The sequence below is a fragment of the Ixodes scapularis genome, unplaced genomic scaffold (genome assembly GCF_016920785.2).
Source record: "Ixodes scapularis isolate PalLabHiFi unplaced genomic scaffold, ASM1692078v2 PGA_scaffold2__306_contigs__length_199485367, whole genome shotgun sequence".
NCBI classification, from domain to species: Eukaryota; Metazoa; Arthropoda; class Arachnida; order Ixodida; family Ixodidae; genus Ixodes; species Ixodes scapularis.
Window position 1 is genome coordinate 183,730,644 of NW_024609857.1, and position 23,006 is coordinate 183,753,649.

General features: G+C 45.4%; 1 protein-coding gene across 1 annotated transcript in view; it reads left to right on the forward strand.

Annotated features, from left to right (window-relative positions):
* The first annotated feature begins 336 nt into the window (after positions 1-336).
* LOC8033159 (glycerophosphocholine cholinephosphodiesterase ENPP6-like) overlaps positions 337-23,006 on the forward strand; it is a 55,404-nt gene continuing 32,734 nt past the window's right edge. Inside the window, exons 1-2 of the mRNA XM_029982018.2 lie at positions 337-577; positions 19,036-19,383. Coding sequence (XP_029837878.2) covers positions 337-577; positions 19,036-19,383 — 589 coding nt within the window. The remainder of the gene's footprint in view (positions 578-19,035; positions 19,384-23,006) is intronic.

The following is a 23,006-nucleotide window of genomic DNA, read 5'->3' on the forward strand; positions in this document are numbered from 1 at the left end:
ACACAAAAACATATCTGAACACCGGAACGTAACAAAACAGTATGACGATTACAGAAAACACCCGTCGCAACCGATGGTTTTAGTTTCCTCTTGCGAAACAATGCAGAAATCTTCACGTAGATCCGGTTGCGAGATGGGAAAACATCACCAAGCTTTGGAAATCCGAAGCTTAACAGTGACTATCTCAGCCTATTTATCTCTCCACAAAAAATGAATTTATTTGGTCGCGCGGCAGACAAAGCACATAGCTGTCGAGTGGCGGTAAGCTCGTGCCTCGAAACTCGGAAGAGCGTTCTTTTCGTACATTGAAATCCTACCGAAGCCATTCATCCTGACATGAAAAAATTCGGAACCATCTGCTGTCTTGCCATACTGGCAGCATGGAACGGAGTCGAGGGGGCTAGAAAACGCCAACCGAAAGTCCTGCTCTTCCTGGTGGATGGACTGCGTTGGGACTACACCGATGAAAGAAGACACCACGGATTCTGGACAACTGGAATGTTAGGAGTAAGGGCCGACCACCTTACCCCTGTTACACCAGCCATCTCCTATCCTAACTGGTACTCCTTGGTCACCGGTGAGTGAGCTTCGCGTTAGTAATTTACGAAATGAAAGAGCATGCATTTGCTATGGCCGACTCTTTCATCACCTAATCTAATGCCTTTGCTTCACTGGAAATCTGTCTGTTTTCTTTAAATGCAGGCGTTATGAACTCCTTCTCTTCTTGTGCAACGAATAAATACAAGTCAATCTATTAATACGACAGAACTCTTTTCATTCATGCGGTTATGGTGATTATACAATTAAGGAGGCCTAGTACAGGATGACAGGGAGAGAAACTTTCGGGGGCCTAAAGGCATCCGCGTGCGCTTGCACCACAATGCTTTTTGTTTGTTTTTCTGAACCCGGCGGCTCACCAGCCCCCGACGTCACCGTCAGTAAATTGATCCCTCAGGTTGCCTTCCTCCGGGCGGATGTTGAAGCTCGTCTCTCACACCTGAAGCTGACCCGGGGCGTGGCTCTCAAACTCACTGGTCCGCTAACACGTAAACGAAAGGTCCCATGACGTCGCACAGATAGTAAACTTTTCCTGAGGAATCTAGGCGCCTTGGAGTCGTGATTAAACATTGGAGTAAGACGTTCAGCAAAATAATGATCTCTTTCAGGTACCCCTTACACTCACATACTACACAAAATGCATAAACAAGCGAAAAGAAAAGCGTTGTATATTGTTAATTCTAACATTCGGTCATTCTAACATTATTTGACGCACTCATTAAACGCGCAAGAATACAAGTTGGAAAAGAGATTAAACGCACGCAGAATATTCGATATACCAAAGCAAAAAAAGAAAGCAGTAACGGAGAAAAGAAGCAACAGACTTAATCACTTACACTTTGGCGTAGTTCGCCTACGCGTTAATCGCCTCATTGTCGGCACTGTGACTTCAGCATGGTCGGCGGATTCAGCCCATTCCGAAAAAGGGCCGTCGCCTTACTTATGGAATTTAATAATATTAATAACAATAGTTTTATTTCTCATGAATGATGAAGGGGAGGCCGGAGAAAAAAGCTGCAAAGGAACAGCTTGGTGAGGCTCCGGCCCCCTACAGTGGCAAAACAGACGGCAGCAAGAACAACAATTAAGTTACAAAACAGAGAAGGGAAATAAAGAATGAAATACAGTGGCTCAGCAGTCATTCATGATTTCATTTTTAGCATGGACTGTACAAATGTCACATTTATGTAGCTAAGGTCCGAATCATTACTTGTGAGGCTGTTGAGTAAAAACGGTAGGGTGTGTTTGAGCATTTGTTTACCATAATTTGTTCTGTGAGGGATCATCTTCCAATACTCAGTGTGACGAGTAGGATACATCTGAATATTTTTGGTCAGTGCTGAAAGTTCAGCTACAAAGCGAGAATTCCTTTTTTTTTTAAGTAACGCTCAACCTGTAATTATATAAATTATGTGCAGTAATAATTGCAAAGCGCAGACAAATCGGCAGTATGAGAGTCATACGGAGCATTATATATAATTTTGATAATTTTCTTTTAAAGTAAAATGTCTTACCTAATTTGTTGACGTGGTCATGCCCCATACGAAGTGACAATAACCTAATTATGAGTTGAAAAGGGAGCTGTATATAAGTAGTCGTATATAAATTGGCAAGACAGAGCGATTACGATTAACCAACCCGACGATGCAAGATAACTTACTGATAACGTGAGTTACGTGGCAGCCCCACAACATGCTTTCAGAAAAAAATAACGCCAAGTGTTCTTAAAGAACACACAATTTCAATAGGTGACGCATTTAAGATAAGACTAGTGTTGTACGAGTTGTTTATTTTTAGGACGAAATATAATGGCTTTCGTTTTGCTTGTGTTAATTTTTAGCGAGTTTTCATTTACCTATGAACTTAATTTTGATAATGTTTTATTTGCAACACTGATTAGTAGTTTGGCTCGTCGGCAGAAAAAAATAAGCTTGTATCGTCGGCATACATAACACGTTTAGCTTCTTTATCTATGTTAACTATATCATTCGCATATATGTTGAATATGGGCGGACCCAATATACCACCGTGGGGAACACCGGAAGCGCTTGGTTTGACTAAAGAAGAAAAAACACTTAAATGCACATATTGGCGTCTATGTTTTAAGTATGAACTCAAAAGTGTCAGCGCACGACCGCGAAAACCATAACCTTCAAGTTTTTGTAGTAGGATATTATGGGTTTAAACAATCAAAGGCTTTTGTGACATCTCTAAATACTCCTAAAACTAGCTCTCTATTCTCAAAGTTTTCAAGAATAAATTATTTCTGTACTAAAAGTGCTGTTTCTGGGGAAAGATATTTTCTAAAACCGAATTGTGCGGCGTTCAGCAGGCCATGCCTATAAGAAAATGAAATTAATCGGTTATGAAATATTTTTTTCGAAAACCTTAGAAAAGACAGGTAAAATAGAAATAGGACGATAATTTCCTATGCATTTGTTACGCCTTTTTTGGCTAATTGCCTTTTTTGGGGAATACACCTGTGTCGACAACAGTACTAAAAGATGTGTTTGTGGTGGAGCGAGAAGATTTATGACATATCTAACCGGCCGGATCTGAATATTGTCAGCGTCAGTAGAACTACTGTTTTTTAATAGCATTGTTTGAAATATAACTTCCGGGGGAACAACTTGCTCATGGAATATAGAACTGACGTTTCTTTCATCAATATATCTACATGGATTGCGGCCGATAGCAATATTGCCTTGGTTAACAAAAAAAAAATCATTCAACACGTTTGCTAAAGGACTGCCAGTCAACGTTACGCCATCTATAACGGTTATATAATGGATTCTTTTCTTTAATTTTACACAATAATTCCGGTCTTACCCATGGTTTGAGAGCACCTTTTGGCAGGTGTTGGATATAGCATGTCGGAGTTCACACGCGTAAGAAAAAAGACGTCGAGGTTGTTCACGCGCGGTGAGACTCGCGGGCTTGTGCATGGCTTGGCATGGCGGACTGGTTGGTGTTCTTTTTGTACATACGTTGCTGACCTTAGTGTAAGATAAACCCTCTTTGTCCTGCTAGTCCACAGTGACTATATCTCGCTGCACGCATCGGCGTTATCGAAAAAGGAAGCGTCGAATCCGAGTACCCTGACCTCTTCCAAGGTCTAGGAACCTTGAAAGATGAATACGACGTCAAGCTACAGCCAGAAGGTAAGCCTTTCGCGCTGACGTCTCCTCGGAGGGTACCCCTGCCGTTGTACGAGAAAACAAAGCAGGAACTTCGACGCATGCAGAACGAAGGAGTGATATCACCAGTAACGGAGCCAACATCTTGGTGCGCGCCAATGGTGGTTGTGCCAAAATCATCTGGGGCGCTCCGCATTTGCGTGGACTTCACAGAACTAAACAGGTACATACTGCGAGAATGGCATCCAATACCTGCCGTGGAACACACTCTGGGTATGCTACAAGGTGCAAATATGTTCTCTAAGATAGACGCAAATTCTGGGTTCTGGCAAATCCCAATCAGCGAAAGCACCAAGCTCCTGACTACGTTCATCACGCCATTCGGACGCTTCTGCTTTAACCGTTTGCCGTTTGGCATCTCTTCCGCCCCCGAACACTTCCAGCGACGCATGGCTCAGATCCTGGAAGGTCTGGATGGAGTCGTCTGCCACATGGATGATGTACTCATCTGGGGGTCGACAAGACAGCAGCACGACCAACGACTACGACAAGTGATGGATCGTCTCAGAGCAGCCGGAGTTACCCTGAACAAGGACAAATGCGAGTTCACAAGCGCAGCATATCGTTTTTGGGGCACATCCTTGAAAACGACGAGGTGCGGCCCGACAGGGAAAAACTTCGTGCTATTGCCGAGATGCCCCACCCTACCTCTAAAAAAGGGCTGAGGCGCGTGATGGGGATGGCCACATATCTAGCAAGATTTGTGCCCAACATGGCCGAAGTGTTGCGGCCATTGTCGTCAATGATGTCGTCGAAGCAGAACTTCGTCTGGGAAAGCCCCCAAGAAGAAGCCTTCAAAAAGTGGAAGGCTTTCCTGTCATCGGATCCTGTACTCGGCATCTACGACCCCAACAAACAGACAGTTCTCACGGCTGACGCGTCGTTGTACGGCCTTGGTGCCGTCCTGAGACGAAAGCAGGAATACGGACACTTCAAGGTCGTCGCGTATGCATCCAGAGTCCTTACCGACACCGAGCGCCGCTACGTGAAAATTGAAAAGGAAGGCCTCGCCCTAGTTCGGGCATGTGAAAAGTTCCGAGATTTCCTGATTGGGAGAAGTTTCTAACTCGAAACTGACCACAAACCCCTGGTTTCAATTTTCGGATCCAAAGCACTCGACGACTTAACGCCACGGCTCCAGAGGATGCGAATGCGTCTCATGAGATACACCTATACCATTCCCTACGTTCCAGGAAAGGATCTCACCGCGGCTGACGCCCTGTCTAGGTCTCCAGTTCAACGGCCTGGAACGACCGAGCTCGCCGAGGAGATCCGAGGCTTCGTAGACCACGTGACGTCATCTCTGCCGGTGACTCCGCCAAGCCTTAAGCAAACCTCTGCTGAGCAGAAAGTGGACAAGGAATGCCAACGTATCAGCAAATTTCGCGCGATTGGATGGCCAAGTCGCCGAGATATAGGAGCCGACCTTAAAGACTATTGGATTCACAGATCCGACATTGCTATGGGCAAAGACGTCCTGATGTGCGGAACCAGGATCCTCATTCCTCAAAGATTCCGAAAGTCAGTCCTTGTCCAACTTCATGAAGGACATTTCGGCATAGAAAAAAGCCGAGCAAGAGCCAGAAGTTCTGTATGGTGGCCCAACATCGACGCAGACGTGGAAAATCTTGTTAAAAAGTGCCACATCTGCCTAAAACACAGCCGAAACAGACAAATGCCACTGAAGCCAGTGGAGTTCCCTGAAAGACCATGGCGACAGGTGGGAATGGACCTCTTTTACCTCAGTGGTCAGTGGTGGCTGATAGTGGTTGACTATTACTCGCGTTACCCAGAGCTAGTCCGCCTGAGCAGCCTTACCGGAGCCGCGGTAGTCAACCACTGCAAGTCTCTTTTCGCCAGACATGGCATTCCGGAAGTGGTTACCTCAGATAACGGACCACAGTTTTCTAAGACATGCCATTCTGAATTTGCGAAGTTTGCACAAGAGTATAACTTCCGCCATGTGACCTCGAGTCCGCACTACCCTCAGAGCAACGGGCTCGCCGAAGCGGCGGTAAAAATAATAAAAGGGTCCTTAGACAAATCAAAAGATCCCTACGAGACACTGCTTGCATATAGGACAAGCCCCCTCAAGAACGGGTACAGCCCCTCCGAACTCTTGATGGGAAGGAAGCTTCGTACGACTCTCCCAGTGGCCTCCGAGAGTCTTCGTCCTCATACTCCCGACGAGAAACAGCTGAGGCTATTCGAGAGAGAAAGTCGTCGAAAACAGAAGCAAGACTTCGATCGGCGTCACGGCGTACGGGACCTGTCCCCACTAGACGATGGTACAGACGTCTGGCTGGTAGACCTCCAGCGCCAAGGCGTCGTCAGTGGTCAAGCCGATGAGCTCAGATCCTAGTGCGTAGAAACTGAGAGAGAGTCCGTACGCCGTAACCGCACTCACTTAGTACCGCTTCCGGAGCAGTCTTCGCCTGCTATGGATGACAGTGGAGACACATCTACGAGCACAAAAGTCCCTACGTCGTGTTACGACCCAACACACGAGCACACTAGGAGTGGGAGGTGCATAATTCCTCCAAACGTTTTCAGCCATCGTGAAGAGAGCTTTGGAGCAATTCATGTGTCCAGAGCTGTGAACTCGCGGAACTCAAGAAAGACTTGTAGAACTGTATACAGTCCAGCTATGTTGCCTCTATTCTAAGAAAGGAGGATGTTGGATATAGCATGTCGGAGTTCACGCGCGTAAGAAAAAAGACGTCGAGGTTGTTCACGCGCGGTGAGACTCGCGGGCTTGTGCATGGCTTGGCATGGCGGACTGGTTGGTGTTCTTTTCGTACATACGTTGCTGACCTTAGTGTAAGATAAACCCTCTTTGTCCTGCTAGTCCACAGCGACTATGTCTCTTTCATTCTGCGCCCCGCAGAATAAAACAGCAGGTTCAAAGGTTTCGATGGAAAATGACTATTATATAGTGCACAAAAGAGCTCCATGAACTTATCGTAAGCCTGATCTGCGCTGTCTTTTCTAAATATATCATCCCAATCACTACATGCAAGACGTTGTCGAAAGTTGTCTACTTTATCTTTTGTTATATTTTGAAAATGTAGTTTAGATTTCTTAGTATTTTTCTAGGAAAACATCTCTACATATAGGAATATTGGAAGATGATTGCTTAAGCCATAGCTTATGACACCACTGTGAAATCTATATGTATGACAGTTGGTTATGAACAAATCAATGGCTGTTTGAGAAAGCAGTGTTATTCGTGTTGGTGTTGAAAATGCATTAATGCAACCATCATAACTAATTATCGTGAGCAGTTCTCTTTTCATAACAGTGCCTAGAAGCATGTCAATATTGAAATCACCGCCGCAAATAACATTGTAGTTGTGGTCGTTTATAAACATGAGAAAACAATCAAGAAATTAAAAAGAAACGTCGCAACATTGCCATCAGGTGGGCGATAACACACTACAATAACGTTTTGGTTACAGCGCACGCACAATACCTCGTAATCTTTTGTAATAGCACAATAATCAATTAGGAATTCACAATTCATATCTCGCCTAGATAGTACAGCCACCCCTTACCACGCCTAGAAGTACGATTTAGGAAGTGGTGTTGTAGGCGGGCAAACAAAGTACATTATCGTTATCCGAATACCACGTCTCAGTTAGCATGACAATGTAAAAAAAAAAAACCGGTCGAGTAGCAATTCAATATCTGGCGCCTTATTTCTTCCCAATTGTGCGTTCACATATAAATATTTTAAGGACCGTTCATGGTCAACATGAAATTTTAGTTATTGGGGAGCTATGAAACAGCGATCAGCCATTTATTAACATGAAGTTTGCAAAAGATAGGTACAATTAAAAAAAAAGAAAGGACTCAAGGAATCTTAATCAGGTCATCTGCGCAACGAATTATAACTGCTCGTTCGCCATCAGTTTTTCTTACAAGTAGGCTTCCATTCTTATACTAGACATACTTGTACTCTGCTGTATTTCTCCATTCGTTTGCTGTTTGTAGCAGCTCCCGGTTACGCTTAATCATGTTTTCTTGTGTGTATACATTGAGTTTCACTCCCCTCGGCTTTTTTTTTCTGTTCAAGCCATAGCTTCCTGGTGCTTTGTCTGACGAAGTGAATTATAATGCCCGGAACTGTGTCCGCTCTTGAGGGGAGTCTGTGCATATCAGTTATTTCGCTTTCATTAAGGGGTGGGATCTCTAGCCGGGTCGCGAGCTCATTCAGTTTGCAGAGAAGATCTCCATTCACTGTTTGAGCGATTCCGTGAGTCTCAAGGTTCAGTTTTCTGCTACGCCATTCGAGGTCATGAACTGCTGACTGCAGATCTTGTTTGCGCTCTAGGTGTTCCACACGTTCCAGCCGTTTGTGTAGGTCAGCTATTTTGTTGTGTTGGATTGCTTGTTTCAAAATATCATCATATTGAACCGCTATCACCTGTTGGGATTTTTTTTATTCTCTCCACTGCTTCTTTAAGTGCCATGAGGCTGGCCAGTTTTTCGTTTACGCCCGCGAGGATTACAGCAATGTCATGCTCCTTTTTTTCCCCCTTTTTTACTGCCCTGCTTTTTGCAGTCGCGGGACTTCCATGACCGCTTAAAGCTGTCGTTCTTAGACTTAAAAACCTTAACACATATGCCCGAGCAATCCCCCAGGTGATATTGGCATTTGCATTCGGTGCAAGACATACTGCAGCCATCATGAGTAAGTGCATCATTACAGAGCTCGCAAGACACGTCATCATCGCTGGACATGAAAGACAAAGTATGGCAGCAGGGACAGCGGGAAAGTTGGAAACCACAGCCGGCTTAAGGAAGGAACGACCATCCTGTAAACAGTACGGGCGATAGTTTAGGCGATGTGCTTGATCGGGCTGCCGCCACTGCCCATTTTGGTCACCAACACTGCCGGTCTTCTTTTGCAGGCGTACGTGAATGGTAGGTGTCGTTGCAATCGCTGGGAGTGTTTCGAAGCCAAGGCACGTGGTGGTGGTGTTGCGTTTTGCAGCCAAAGCACGGGGTCGTGACGTCACGCTGTTATGGTTTGGCGATCCTTGCTTGTATGACGCCGTAAGATCTGTAAACAGTACGGGCGATAATTTAGGCGATGTGCTTGATCGGGCTGCCGCCGCTGCCAACCAATTTGCTGGTGGTGGAAGTCCCTATTGTAATTTGGGACACCTGCGCAGTGCTAGAGAAACGGGCAGACTTGTTTGGGTCCCGCTCAGTGACGCGGCGTCAGCCGGATGAACCCGGGTGACAACTAATGTGCCTGTACACTTGGGCTGAGCCTCCGTCGGTCTGCCAGTATTTTCTGCTGCTTTTCGCATAAGTGCTATCTTTTCAACACTGTGGTTCCGTACCGAGAAATACCGCCTGTCGTATGCCTGATTACTCTTCGTCTGATATTTGAAAAGGATTTGCCGTGGTCGTTCTCGGACTGTTTTCGGATATCCTCACGACGGTTCATCAAACCCGACAGGCCGCTTCAGTGCCATGCCATAGACGTCGGGCAGATAGCCGTGGAGCCTTTCGAAAGGTGTTTTTTCCGTTGATTTGCTCACAGGCTTATCGAGACTGCGCTCAGTTTGTTTCAGCCTTTCATCCCAATCACGCTGATTGAGGTCTTTTATGTATATCGTGATTTACTGGGACACTGTTAAATTTACTGTTTCCAACTGGCCGTTTGATTGGAGTGGCGTGTCGAGTTCAAAACATGGCCTAAGGATCTGGTCATGCAGGACTCCTCAAACACTGTAGAGGAAAAACAGCCTCCTCTATCCGAGATAATGGTTCCCGGCGACCCTCTCTCCAGTATGAACTCCTATAGTGCCCACAGCACGTGCATTGTTGATCTGTCGCCCGTTGGAAAAAGCCTTACCGATTTCGTGAGATTGTCGAATAGCACTAAGAGATACTGGTTTTGTCGCTTGCTCTGTACGAAAGGTCCCATGTTGTCTATGTGCACGGCTTCAAATGGTCGGGTGCCTGGAACTGTGGGTTTAAGCAGTCCCTCGCGCTTTCCGGCTGGTGTCTTGTTGGAAATGTGTTCGAAGCATTGTGAGATATGTTTTCGCATCTAGTTACACATTCGTGGGAACCAGAAAGGCTGCTGGATCTTTAGACGGAATGGTCAATTGAGAAATGTCACATCACGTCCTGGCTTTCCACCTCTACTAGTTCTCATAATCCTCAATATCATGCAAAATTTTCGACTGTCATTGCCACTCATACTCCTTAAGAGGCCTGGTTTCGCCAGAGCATACTCCTTCACCTTGTTCTGCTCCTCACGCGACTGGCCGACCCTTGGTTTCCGAAGTGCCTTGATGAGCTATTTCAATTTAGTGTCCGCTGCTTGCATTTCCAGCACTCTGTCTTCTAGGCTGATTGTTAGATAGACGTCAAGTCTCTCGTCAATCATGTCCTCTATTCTGTCCTTTGGTTGCTCCACTGGTCCTCGACTCAGCGAGTCCACATGCGCCATCAAAGCTCCGGACGGTCTCTTAATGTGAAATAGTACTCCTGTACTAGCTCACACCAAAGTGCAATTTGTGGTCTGTGTGTGCAGCGTGCAATGATGTACACATGAACCTGACAATCAGAAACGAGAGTGAAATGGATCCCGAACAGGAATTCCCTGAGGAGCTCGATTGCACACACCATTGTCATCAGCTCTAACTTGTTCGAATGAAAGCTTTTTTTCAGCGTCCGCAGTTTTTGTTTTGCTGACGTAATACACGAGGTACCACTCGTCGTCATCTCCACGCTGCAGCAACGTGCCAGCCAATCCAGTTGCACTCGCCTGTCTTTGAAGCTTGGACTCCACTTTAGTGTCATAGAGCTTCAATACCCGCTACTCTACTGGTTTTTGAGTTGTACACTCTTAGAAAAAAGGGTCAGTATAGTCCCCTCTAAAGGGAGGAACGCTCTTGATACATATGTTTTTTCAGAAGGAGAGAGACTTTCGTCTCTTAAGCAGGAGAGCAAAAGTTTCTCCCTCGACTGCATCTCATTATGGCGGCCACGAATCGAGCAAATCGAGCTCGATAAGGCTTAACGAGAACACTAAGTCTGTTGTACAAAGCGAGAGGAGCAGCAAATAAAAACGTAACACGAGCTTTCCTCAAACTGTCTTTATTTCCGAAGCCGGCTTCCCCCTGCAGGTAAAGAAACTTACGTTTCGAAAGCATGCAGTCACTCAGTCTTCTCATCGTCAGCACTGCGATGTTCAATGGAGACAACCGGCACCCAGTTCGCGCACTTTATGTCTTACCTTTGCTATTCCTCGAACGACAATTCCTTCGTCAACCGTTGCGTCGACCTCACATCACGGAGGAGTGAAAACCATTCGCCCGCAAAACCAAAAGCCGCTCTAAAAAAAATGCAAATCCGAAGCAACCTCTTGGCTTACCTCAGCACGGTAACACAAAACTATGGCATAGCCGCGTAGCGTAAAAGGATGTTAAATCGCTTGCCACCAGATGGCAGGGTCGAGCAGAGTAATCGCAAGTAGCTAGGGTAGGTGGTGCTAGGTACCGCCCAATTCATGTTTTACAAAAAAATATTTTTATATGCTTGCGCCACAATTGCGTTTTCTTTTCTTCGGGAACCTCTAACACATGTAGACACGTTACGCACACTACAAGCATCAGGTGAACATATATTGAGCGCATACACATGCATCGCACATACAAACATCAATGCAACAGCACACTAACCCGATCACTGCTCCCGAGCTCTGCGTTTCCGTCTTTTATACGGGTCGGTTTGAACGTACGGAATTTTTCGTTGACTCCCTAAACAATAAAAATATTCCGAGCATGTTTTCATTTTTTCCAGCAATGACATACATCTGAGACTATTTTTAATGGCTCAGGGGATGAATCTCTTATTAAAAAGAAAACGCTCGATCATGCCGTAATTATTTGAAAGCCAATAAATCGAGCCGCTCCAATGTGGTTCCAAGCCATGAGTTTGTTTTCCCACACGGCCCTTCGTAGCCCGTATTTCTGTTGTAGTGTTTGTTTTTCTATTTGTGCTGTTCGCGCACGGCTGCAATTGCCGTCTTGAATTAATCTTTGTAGAGCGGATATTCACTCAGCTGGAAGTGATACTTCACGGGCAGAGAAATCGCTTTTCGATCAACTGGAATGCAGTCAAAGCCGCGATTTGCGGCAGCTGTTGAGTGTACGGAGCTACGCCGTTGCGAGCTCGAAAACTTCTAGCGCTCATCCCAGCGCGCCACTTGGAGGGCAGTTTCTACAGGAACCGTAGTATATTTAAACAGTAAAATAAACGATAGCGGTTTTTTTCGATTTTACCTTTTTTTTTGTTTTTTTTAATGCTAAGCTTCCATTGTAAATATACGTACTTTCCGTCATAATTTCGTACTGTTCAGTCTTTTCCCCAGAGCGCATTCGCTCTCGGGGACCGACAGTCACATTGCCACTGTACGATAGGAGCTTACCGTTCAGACCAGCGTTCCAAGATGATTATCCACACGTCGATCGACTGCACCTAATCCCTCAAGTGGTCTTAAACTCTTTAATGCAAAGCGGAATGTCATCCTGCGACACCCCGCCCCCTCCGATCACGGCCCGACCTGCGGCATCAATGTCCGACAGTTTACGTCATCTCATCTTGTTGTTACACCACTCATACGCGAACAGACGGTCACATCGGCGATAATTCCAGTCTTCTGTTCACAACCCACAACATTGCCATCACGATGTTGCTGACACGCAGAAATACAGAATCACGTTGAACACCGGTTGGCACTCGGTACGGGACAACAGAACCGAACTCAGCACGGAAGGCAGCAAGGCAGCCGGCAGGAAAACCTGCCTGCCTTTGATGCTCTTCCTGCGATTTCCATAACTTCGAAAACGTCGACACAGTTCCTCGTGGTTTCGCTGCTGTAGTTCCGCGTGTGTCCCGCAAATCGGAGACGGCCGTCTTACCCAGTGTATGTAGCGCTGCTGGCACTGGTCCGGAACTTCGCTCTTTCTTGCGGCTTCGTTTGCTCGTTTGATAAAATTAGTGATAAAAACGTCAATGCAACTGAAATGTTCTGCACGTTTGGACTAGAACACGGAATTACAGGCGGCCTTCGCTGCCGCTGAAGCTCAATTAACTCAACAGATATTTATTAAACAACGTGCGCGATGCTCGAAAAACGAAACCGAAAGAAGATGATTAGGGAGGGCAAAAGCTTTCTCCCGTCTGCCTGGAGAAAAAAGAAAACGTCTCGTTCCTCCCTTCTCCTCGTGTCCGCTTGAGGGCGCGTCAGTAGAAAGGAGGAAGACACGCCGTTGCTACCTTTCTCCTCCATTTTTTCTTCGAGTGTACGAAGCTTCTTTGCTATTTCTTCTCCCATGATAAATCCGTGCTCTTCTATGTCAGTCGATTCAAAGGGTCAGCTATGAATGCGTAGCCCTCGACAGACCGCAGAAAGAATCCGGTCTACCCCAGAAATCTTCTCACTTCTTGAACGTTCTGTGGTGGCGGAAAAGCTGCTATAGCTTTTGAGATTGGCCTTTCCTGTCCTCGCTTCTCTTATGCTGACCTCAAAATCAAGAAACTCATTTTATTGCCCACCGAACACACATTTGCACTGCCGCAGAGTTAGTTTAGCGTTTAGTATGACATTTAGCACCATCTGCAACCGCTTAATGAGCTCTCCCAAGTATCGGGGAGGTCTTAGTATGTCGTCCAGATAACATATGGCGACGTTTCCTCTTAGAGTGCCAAGAGCACGGATTATGAGTATTTGAAACTCGCACGGTGAATTCGCCAGTCCGAATATTATCTGCTCGAACTTTCCTGTTTCATCTTGTGCAGTAAACGCATTATTTCTCTTCGCCTCATCATTGAGGGTGAACCGAAAATATCCGCGAGTAAGGTCTAACACTCTGAAGATCTTGTTTTTTTGTCAAGTTCTTCAGTTGGTCGTCAATGTTGGGGCGTGGATAGTGTTTCTTTTAGTTCGTGCATTTAGCTTTTGAAAGTCGACAAGCAACCGTTGCTCTCAGTTTTTCTTCTTGACTAAAAAAGCGGAGCTTACATGCGGTGGTCTGGTGTCTTACGATACCATGTTAACGCCACTGCTTGATAGTTTCCTGAATGCTGCTGCGTTCCTCCACACTGGTGCAATTGGGACTAGACGCAACTGGCAGTCTTCCTGACTCCTCTCGTATCTCCATGTCATCCAGATACGTGCATCGATGTTCTTCCAAACTGGTGGCAAAACAACCTCGGTACCTGTTTACCAGTTCCATCAACTTTTTCCGTCAATCCACTTTGACCGTTGGTTCAATCCTGACATCCTCCTTTCTCAATAGCTTTTACGCTGCCACGGACAGGACGTTTCTAATCCCCAATTGAGCGCTAAGATTCTCATTTGGGGCGGCTACTCTTTCAGGTTTCACCACTTGCACCGGTTCGGCTCTCCCCATGTTCTTTCTTTTCTTCAGATTTATATCGCCGCCAGTCATACTGGTCACTGGAACCCTTACTTCTCCATAAATCAGTTAGACGAACATGTCTTGACTGTGTCCACTCGAAATCGCTGGACCACTCTTGTCACTCTTTGCCTCGAGGATAATCCAGTTAACTAAGGCATATTTCTTCGTACGGAGTTAAAGACGTTGTTCTGTTGCCTCTAGCTCCAGATTTTGGAAATTCTCTTCGTTCCGGTGCCCAAGTGCCCAAATACGAGTCCACTTTTTACTCGTGCGCATGACAAGTGAGGCAGTTGAGTAAACGTCCTTCCGACAATCAGTCTCACTGGTTGGGGGTCATCCAGTACTACAACAGCGTCAATATCGCTGCCCGTCACGCCATCAATAACGAGGTTGACTACACAACGTCTCATCGCCCTAGACACATTAACATTTCTTTTTTCCAAACCTTAAAGCGCAACTGAATCTTTTAAAATCGCGAGACCGCATTTTGCAGCTACCGACGGTTGAAGCAGAGAACTGGAGCTGCCCGTGTCAATCATTGCGACGAGTAAGGTGGTCCTATCCCTCAACGCTCACTTGAGGTGCACTGCGACTTATTGTTCGGTACACAACGGCCGTGTTCGATTCAACCTTCGGCACTGCTTATCTTCAATACCGCTGTCTTTGTCCATCTCACCTACACCGTAGACATTTCATCGGCCGTCAAGGTTGGGGGCAATCTCGAGCGATGCGCGTAAATTTGGAACAATATGTGTTTTACTTTAGCTCTTCCTTTTGGTTCTTTAATTGTGTCCGATTGTCCTTTCCAGCGCTCTGGGTCGCTCGGTCTCCATGACCTTGCATCTCAGACCTTTTGCCTTCTGATTGCGGACTCGTTTCTTTTTGATCTGATCGGACTTCGTTCTTTCGTTGACGCTCGTTCACTATGCGTTAAAACGTGATGATATCGTGGAGTAAATCACCGAGGTCGTCGTGAAACCGGCCCATTTACATTGCGCAATGCTGAAGTGAGCGCAGGCCGACCACGATTTGTTCTCTTTCGTCACAAAAATGCAGGTTAGCCCCTGGGCACAGCTGATATTTAGCGAGAAGATACGCCACCGTTGAATCCCTCCATCGTTGCACTCGCTACTCTAATCGTCGTCAACGTTCGGCAGCTTGTGTACGACCAAGAAAGGTTCGTCTGAAATATTGCCCAAAGTCCGGCCATGTTTGATATCAGAACGGCGCGTACTCCACTAGTTGCGTACCGCGCCAACCATGTGACCTTTTGAGCTTTTGAATTGTACCGCTTGTGATTACCTGTGGAAGGTTGCAGTGCTTTTTTAGATTTTCAATCAATCTCTAATACTTGATGTGCCTCCTTCTCTATCAAAGTTTTAAATTCCTTTGCTAATATTGAGCATCACTTGGAAAGTTGGAATTTCATTAGGACCTGCTGTTTGTTCTGCCTGTCGTTGGAGCAGTCCGGTGATTAGGCGACCTTTTTCAACTAGTGCCTTTAGCAGTTATTTTACGGAAGACCCTTTCGAATCCCAGTTATCTGCATCTACGTCATTTCCGTCCGCCGTCTCTAGCAATGATAATGTTCTGACACTCAGAGTTGCTTCTCCCACGCTTCTTTCTTTATTCTCGTGCTTCGCTCTTTTGTAGAAATAAACTAATCTTACAACACGCTCACAGTAAAGAATATAGCCTCAAGAGTTTCCGTGATAAGCTCAAAAGGTAATAAAATATTGTTTAGATCTATCAAATGTCATCGCACAGGAGTTCAAAGGTCACACTAAGTATTCACGGTTAGTCACAGAACACACTTAAGATCATAAAGTAAAACTAAGATCGCCCTACATCGAACTTCGCTCAACGCTCCAAGAAAGTTGCACAGTTCATGGAAGTTCGCTCACAGTGTACAAACATAACTTTCGCATATTAGAGTTACAAAAGTTGCACAGTTTGTTTATCTTACTTCAGATATCGCAGGGCGAAGACGATCTCTATGTCTTCTTTTTTAACGCACTCAAACCATTTCGGACTGTCGGGTTCACTCGCAGACATAAAGCTCCGCGCGGTGAAGACGATCACTTGGTCTTCTTTTTTGCCGAGTTCCCTTACACCCCACAGTGGGATTCGCTCCCCCAGACCCTCTTGTGTCCGAAATAAAATATACATATAAACATACGTATATACTTGAGGATCGGCACGATGAAGATGATCTCTCGGTCTTAATTTCTTGACATACTCACGTATGCCGCACTGTTGGGTCCGCTCGCCGACCTCCTTCTTTGTCTGTTCAGGGCGTGGTTATTATCTAAGCCATCCTACTTCTAATGTTAATGTCGTAGACGCCTTCCCTTCTTGGACGACGAATAATACCAGTTCGATTTAGTAATAATACGAAGCTGTTTCATGTCGTTTAGGCGATTATACAATTCAGGACGCCTAACACAGGAATACAAGGAAAGACACTCTCCGGGGCCGCATGCCTCCCGCGGGCGCACACACCAGACTCGATTTTTTTTTCTGAACTCCGCAGCTTCACCAGTTCCCGCCGTCGCCGTCAGTAATTTGATCCTCCAGGTTGCCTTCCTCCAGGCGGTAGCTGGAGCTCGGCTCTCACACTTGAAGCTGACGCGGGCCGTGGCTCTCATAATCGCTAGTCCGCAAACACGTAAACCGGAGGTCATGCGTCCTTTCACAGAAATAATTATGACCCAAGGAATCTCGTCGATTCGGAGTCTTGAGTAAACATCGGGGAAAGGCCCGAAGTAAAAGGACGGCCTTTGGAGGGTTTCGCTTACACTCCTATACCACACAAAAGACATAAACAAGCGAAAAGAAAATTGCCGTACAATATTTTTTCTAATATATGGTTTCCAAGTTAATAGACCGAATCACGTGTCCCCGTTCCATGAACTCACGAGCGATATTGAAAGGTTTATCAAACCTCGACGGGACCAGAGGGGTGAATCTTCCTAAATCGCCCAGAGGATGGAAATCGCCGTCCGCAACGCCAATTCAATAGCCTGACGCTTAGCAGTAGCACTAAATTTAAGATGGCGGATTTCCGAAACCAAGGGCGGAACCATCTTATTGGGCCGGCGACGGTTCTGGTGCGAAGAGGGCCGCCTTATGGGTCCCATTCAATCGGTTTCGCTCGTTTCTCGGTTTTCCTAGAGTCACTGCATATTGCATCTGAAGCTTTTATATATAGTGGTGCTAGATTGTCCACGCTCCTGCCGTTTCGAACGTCGTTTTTTTTTGCCCTCAAAAAGGCGTGAGTTATAAAATATGAAATAGTGTTTTTGTTCTTGTCTTTTGCGCGTCTTTTCTTAAGCTGCATGAAGGTACCACGACCTCCTCTATCCTCATGACCGCGTCAAACGCGAGTGCAACAGCACCCGCCTAAAGTCTGTACTGGTTTACATTCCTGCCATGAGGTGGTGGTTTATCTCAGCTGTTCTGCTCGTGGTTCTGGTTTTGCTTTCCGCGAGGGCGTCCGCAGCCCTGCTTGATTGAAGCGCGAGCTGTGTCCCCATGGGCTGTAAGCATTTTCTGGAGTAGTACGTAATATCTTTATGGTTTTAATCATGTCCGACTTATGTAAGCGAACATCTAGAAGCTAAAGCGATAGTTTACTGTTGCGCACCGTTTTGTACATCAAAACGAGGAAAAAAACATAGGGTGCTTGCTTCCACTGATTCCCCACCACCACATTCCGGTACGAATGAATAAATACCGTTAATCGCAAGGTGACTATCCCTACCATCTTGCTGAATTGCCCGCGACTGGGGCGTGAAACCTAGGAAACAACCACAGTGGAAGAGAAAGGAAAAGTCGTATTTGTCGATCACAACGAGTGAAGAAACGAATGCGATAGCTGTAACGCAGTCGGTTAATTCTCATAGCCGTCCCGGTTGACGTCGTGGATTCCACTGACGACAGCCAGGAGTGCTCGGTGATCTCCGAAATAACTGGGTAATTGCGGTGAAACTTCCTAAAACCATCCAACATTACGCGTAGCAACTAGATTCTGCCAACGTAGGATTTCACACAACGCGAATAATTTTTGAATACAAGTATATCAAGCACATGACAGGAATACTTCTCCCTTCGTCGCGTCTTTACTGGTGAAATGCCGGGGCTCCCCGCTCTTCTCTTTCCGTTCGTCGCGGCCGATGGAAAAACCCGACTTCCCTGGCCTTGCGCCTACAGCGCAGAGAAGAAGGTCGAAATCTCTGCAAAGTGTCGCCCGTAAAGCTGTCGCTTTAAAAATGTTACAGGGGTACAAAGTGTCAAACTTAGTTAAACGTTTATTCAGTAAAGAATGCTTTGAAAGTAGTGTCTTTCATTCGGTGAATTTGTGTTCAGTAAACGGCGAAAGAAAACCATTCATAAACACTTTGTGACCAGGCTGAGCGTGCACATGGGCATTACCCCAAGCAGTTCTAGCACGCCTTGCGCAGCAGAGTAATGGTGCCATTTAGTGAGACGGCGCGATACTATATCGGCGACAGCTCACCAATAAACCATTAAAATATTCTGCTATTTCATTTCAACCACAGAGCGGTACCTCCAGCACAATATGCATATACTTTCAGTGCGTGATATAATCGTGCCTAGTTAATATTGACCACATCGATCGGGACATCCCGCAGTATAAACAAAGATTGAGTGAATGAATTTGGGAAATGCATTCATTTTTGTTTTTTTAATGTGGGCAACTCACATTATCGAGAATTGGTTGTGCAACGTTCTGGTATCTTTGGGTTCATTGAAAAAAAAAGAAGAAAAACGTGAATATTTCATTATATTTCAATCGCCACTTCTAGGTCTCTACACTGAAGACCACGGTATCGTTGGCAACTACATGTACGACCCGCAGCGCGATGCCTACTTTACTATGTCGTCGAGCGAGAGCATGGAGCCGCACTGGTGGAACCAAGCGGAGCCCCTCTGGGTCACCGCTCTACGACGGAACAAGACCGTTGCCATGCACTGGTGGGACGGCTGCCAGGTGGACTTCAACGGGACCAGGCCAAACGTCTGCACCGGGTACAAGGGTACCTGGAGCAGAGTAAACTCGGAAATGAAAGACCTCGTCGAAAAATCACTCGTAGCTATGAAGAAGGGTTTCCTCGACATGGCAATGTTCTACTACGAGGGACCCGACAGTAAAGGTGGGTCGACGCGGTATAATTACGCCCTATGTTATCAATGGCAGATCACGAAATGCTGGGCTTGGCAAGTCCTCAGAATTGCATTATCGGAATCCACAGCCAATTAGGTCGCGGCATTAGCCAATAAGAGCGCAAAAGATGCAATCACGAGGCGATAACCATAAACGTAATTCACGCTTTGCGTTTTTTTTTATTGGCTTTCTCATTTGGCGAGCTTACCCCGAAGATTGCTGTGATCTGTTCTCACGATTGGTCTGCTAAAAAAATAAACGCACTATTTTTTTTTCTGTTATAGTGGCGGGTTTGTGGAGTATGGTCCACATATGGGCACGAACGCGTATAGACGCTTTGAGAGGGTAAAACCGGGCGCGTACCAGGTTCATTCCTCCAGAGAACATAATAAGAGTTTGAACAGAGTCACAAAAAACCGAGTGTTGAATTAATAGTAGTGTATAATCGTACCTGTCCTCAAAATACTTGTTTCAATTGAGCTTAAAAGTTGCCATTTTGTGGTACCAAATGAGGGACAAAACGCGACGCACATGTAAATCCGATGGTTTCGAGCCCGTTCAGTATTATTCGCTCCCTTGTACAAGATGATGTATAAGACGACGATACTGTGAGCTCGTACGCGTCATGCCATTCTTTTTTTTTACTTTTTACTTGATAAGATACAAATATCAAAAATACTGCAAACTTCCCTTGTATAGACAACATCCGCTTGAACATTCTCCCCTGGTGCCTCCACTCGGCTGTTCCAGGCAAAACACAATAAAATAATTTAATTTCAGGTAAACCAATATAGAGGAATTTTAATATTCAGCTAAATGACTATATACGGCAAGACTACAATAATAATAAGTGCCAAGTATAACCTCAGAAACGTAATAAGCAAATGTGTGCAAGCGAGTTGCTTACAAAAGGTTATAATCTAAACCCTGAGACACGGAGGATTAATTTTGCGCAGACGAATTGTAGAAACGCCGAAGGGCTCTGTGGGTACGCCGAAAAGAAATGTTTTTGTAATTCCGCAATTTCACCGATTTTCGCAAATTAGCTTTGGCTCACAAATTCCAAGTAAATCTGCGTTTAAGACAAATTTCCGGTAAGTTAGTTGTGCACCGTTGGCGTTTGATTCAAAACAGGGCTGTTAAGAGGTATAGGAATCCTCCAATTAGTTGCGCCAAGAAAGTTGAGCGCAAATTTCAGTTCAATTGTGGGCTCTGCTGCGTGGACCAGACTGTCGTTGCGTAAACAATCGCGTCTTAGAGCACATGGGAAGTGTGAAAAATATCTTTCCACAATCAGAATTCGCCAAACAAATTTCTGAATGCAATGCTTGCTCGCCATTATGGGAATACTGGCAAAATCGCCGTTATGTGTGTTTCTTTGTGTGCCTATTTTCTGTGTGTAAATCTTGTGCGCTCTTTAACCCAAGTGTGAACAAACAACTCGCCCAAGCCTCCGTCCTATCATGGGAAGAAACCTCAATCTTGTCTAAAGAAGGTGGCTCAGTTAACATAGCCTTGATGGCGATCATCTTTTTGGGTATAGCTTGGCGGTTGGTGTCTGTCTGCTGGTGGTGTGGTGTCTGCGTAGGGATCAGGCAGTCTGGCTCAGTTCCCCCAACGTTCTGTCCGTATGCATTTTTGTGTTCCCCTTCTTCATCTCCTTGAGGACGGCTATACTATATTGCTGTTTCCAAGCGAGTAAACCCAGCTGCCGTTACATTTTAGAGCGCAGCTCTTAGGCGCCCGTTTCCGGCTTGAGCGGCGTCGGCGTCGCCGTCAGCGTAACCGCGCGGTGCATTATGGGACGCGTGACGTCACTGATGACGTCATCAGTGACGTCACTGATGACGTCATTGGCATACGCATCGTCTTCGTCACTGATGGCGTCATCAGTGACGTCACTGATGACGTCATCGGCATTCGCATTGCCCTCGTCATCGTCAAAGATGACGTCACTAGTGATGGTGACGTCATCAGTGACGTCACTGTAGACGTCATCGTCACGTGACCTCTAGGGGTCACATGACCCCGCGAGGTCACTTGACCTCGGTGACGTCACATGAACCCCGTGAGGTCACGTGATCCACGTGAGGCGACGGCGACTCCGCTCGAAGGGAGGAGTAGCAGACAGGATGAGGACGTGGGTAGGAGGGAGGAGGGGTATACCTTCCCCTCAGTACCCTTCCCTTCTCCTCCTCAAGAGCTGCGCTCTAATTTGCCGTCACACGAAGTTGTAAACGGCTTTCTTTTTTATATTATCATGACCGTTATTTTATTTGCTTTGTGACACAGGGTCTAGAAACATGTACTTTACTTTTACTGGTTCCAACATATTTTTTTTTCATTGTGTTCTACGGGCCACCTTTTCAATATCTTGAAGTTTTGATCACTATATTGACGAATATTAAAACTCCCGAGAATGGTGATGTCTTTGAACGTATGAGACGGATCTAAACTTCATTTGTTTTCATAGGTACGTTTGTATTACTCGGACCAAAACGCAATGTCAAGCAATGCTGCCAATCGAATTCGAATTATGGCGTTGTCGGATGGTACGCGGGAAAGAAAAATGAATGTAGAAAATAAAACGGGTCAGAGCAGAGCGATGTTGTGCAGGCTAGTTAGTATCATACTTTGCACCCAAATGTTTATTGTCTGAGATTTCTATATCTGCTATAACCAAGATTGAACAACTCACAGGAGGTTAAATTGAGGACCCACGGTTGAGTTTCCTTGAAATTTTCAATACTATGTGGCACAACTAGGCATTTTTTCTCTTCCTGAGAACACTTGCTAAAGAAGTATTCTTAATAAGAATACTTGTGAAGAGTAATTCTTATGTATTGGCAGCAACAAAAAAACTTCTTAAGAATATTTCTTACGTAGTCATAGGAAGCATACTTCTTAAGTATTGTAAGGAATATTACTTCTTAGGAATAGTTTTTAACAATTCATAAAAACTATAAAAGCAAGTCTAGTTTTGCGATCCAGATTATCCTGTTAAATGACAGTTGCTATTATTTTTATCAATACAAAAATGTGTCAGAAGAAGGAGTCTGTTTATTGGCTTCTCCGTTAACCTTACGGTCTTCCACTTTTTGGGTGTTTTTGCTCCGATCGACTAAAAAATCAAGTGAAAAGACGGCGCTGTGACCTTGTATTTAGCCTGTTGGTCTACACTTGTATGTTTCGAGCCTTTGGCATATGGTCTGACTAAATATGAAACGAAATGCACACGACACATGGATATTTGCCCTTTGGACAGAATCGCATAGATCAGTTGCTTACTCTATGAAGCTAAGATTTTGTACATGGATGACCATCAAAGCTGATGGTTTCTATGTATTTAAATATAAAAAATCGTCACTTGAGTAAACAGTAAAAATGAGGGGCGTGTATTCGCTATATACGGCGGAGGTCTGCGAAGAAAACACGTTAAGTGGCTCAACAGGCGAGATATGGCAGCAGCTTTCAACAAACTGCCCAAAATCGTTCGACAATGAATCGTTTCGTTTTTTGGCCTTTTTGTACTTATATGCTATGTTTTACTAGTTAAAAAAAAATCTAAGCGAATCACTTAATCCAACAAAAAAAACCTCTTACCGCATTTCA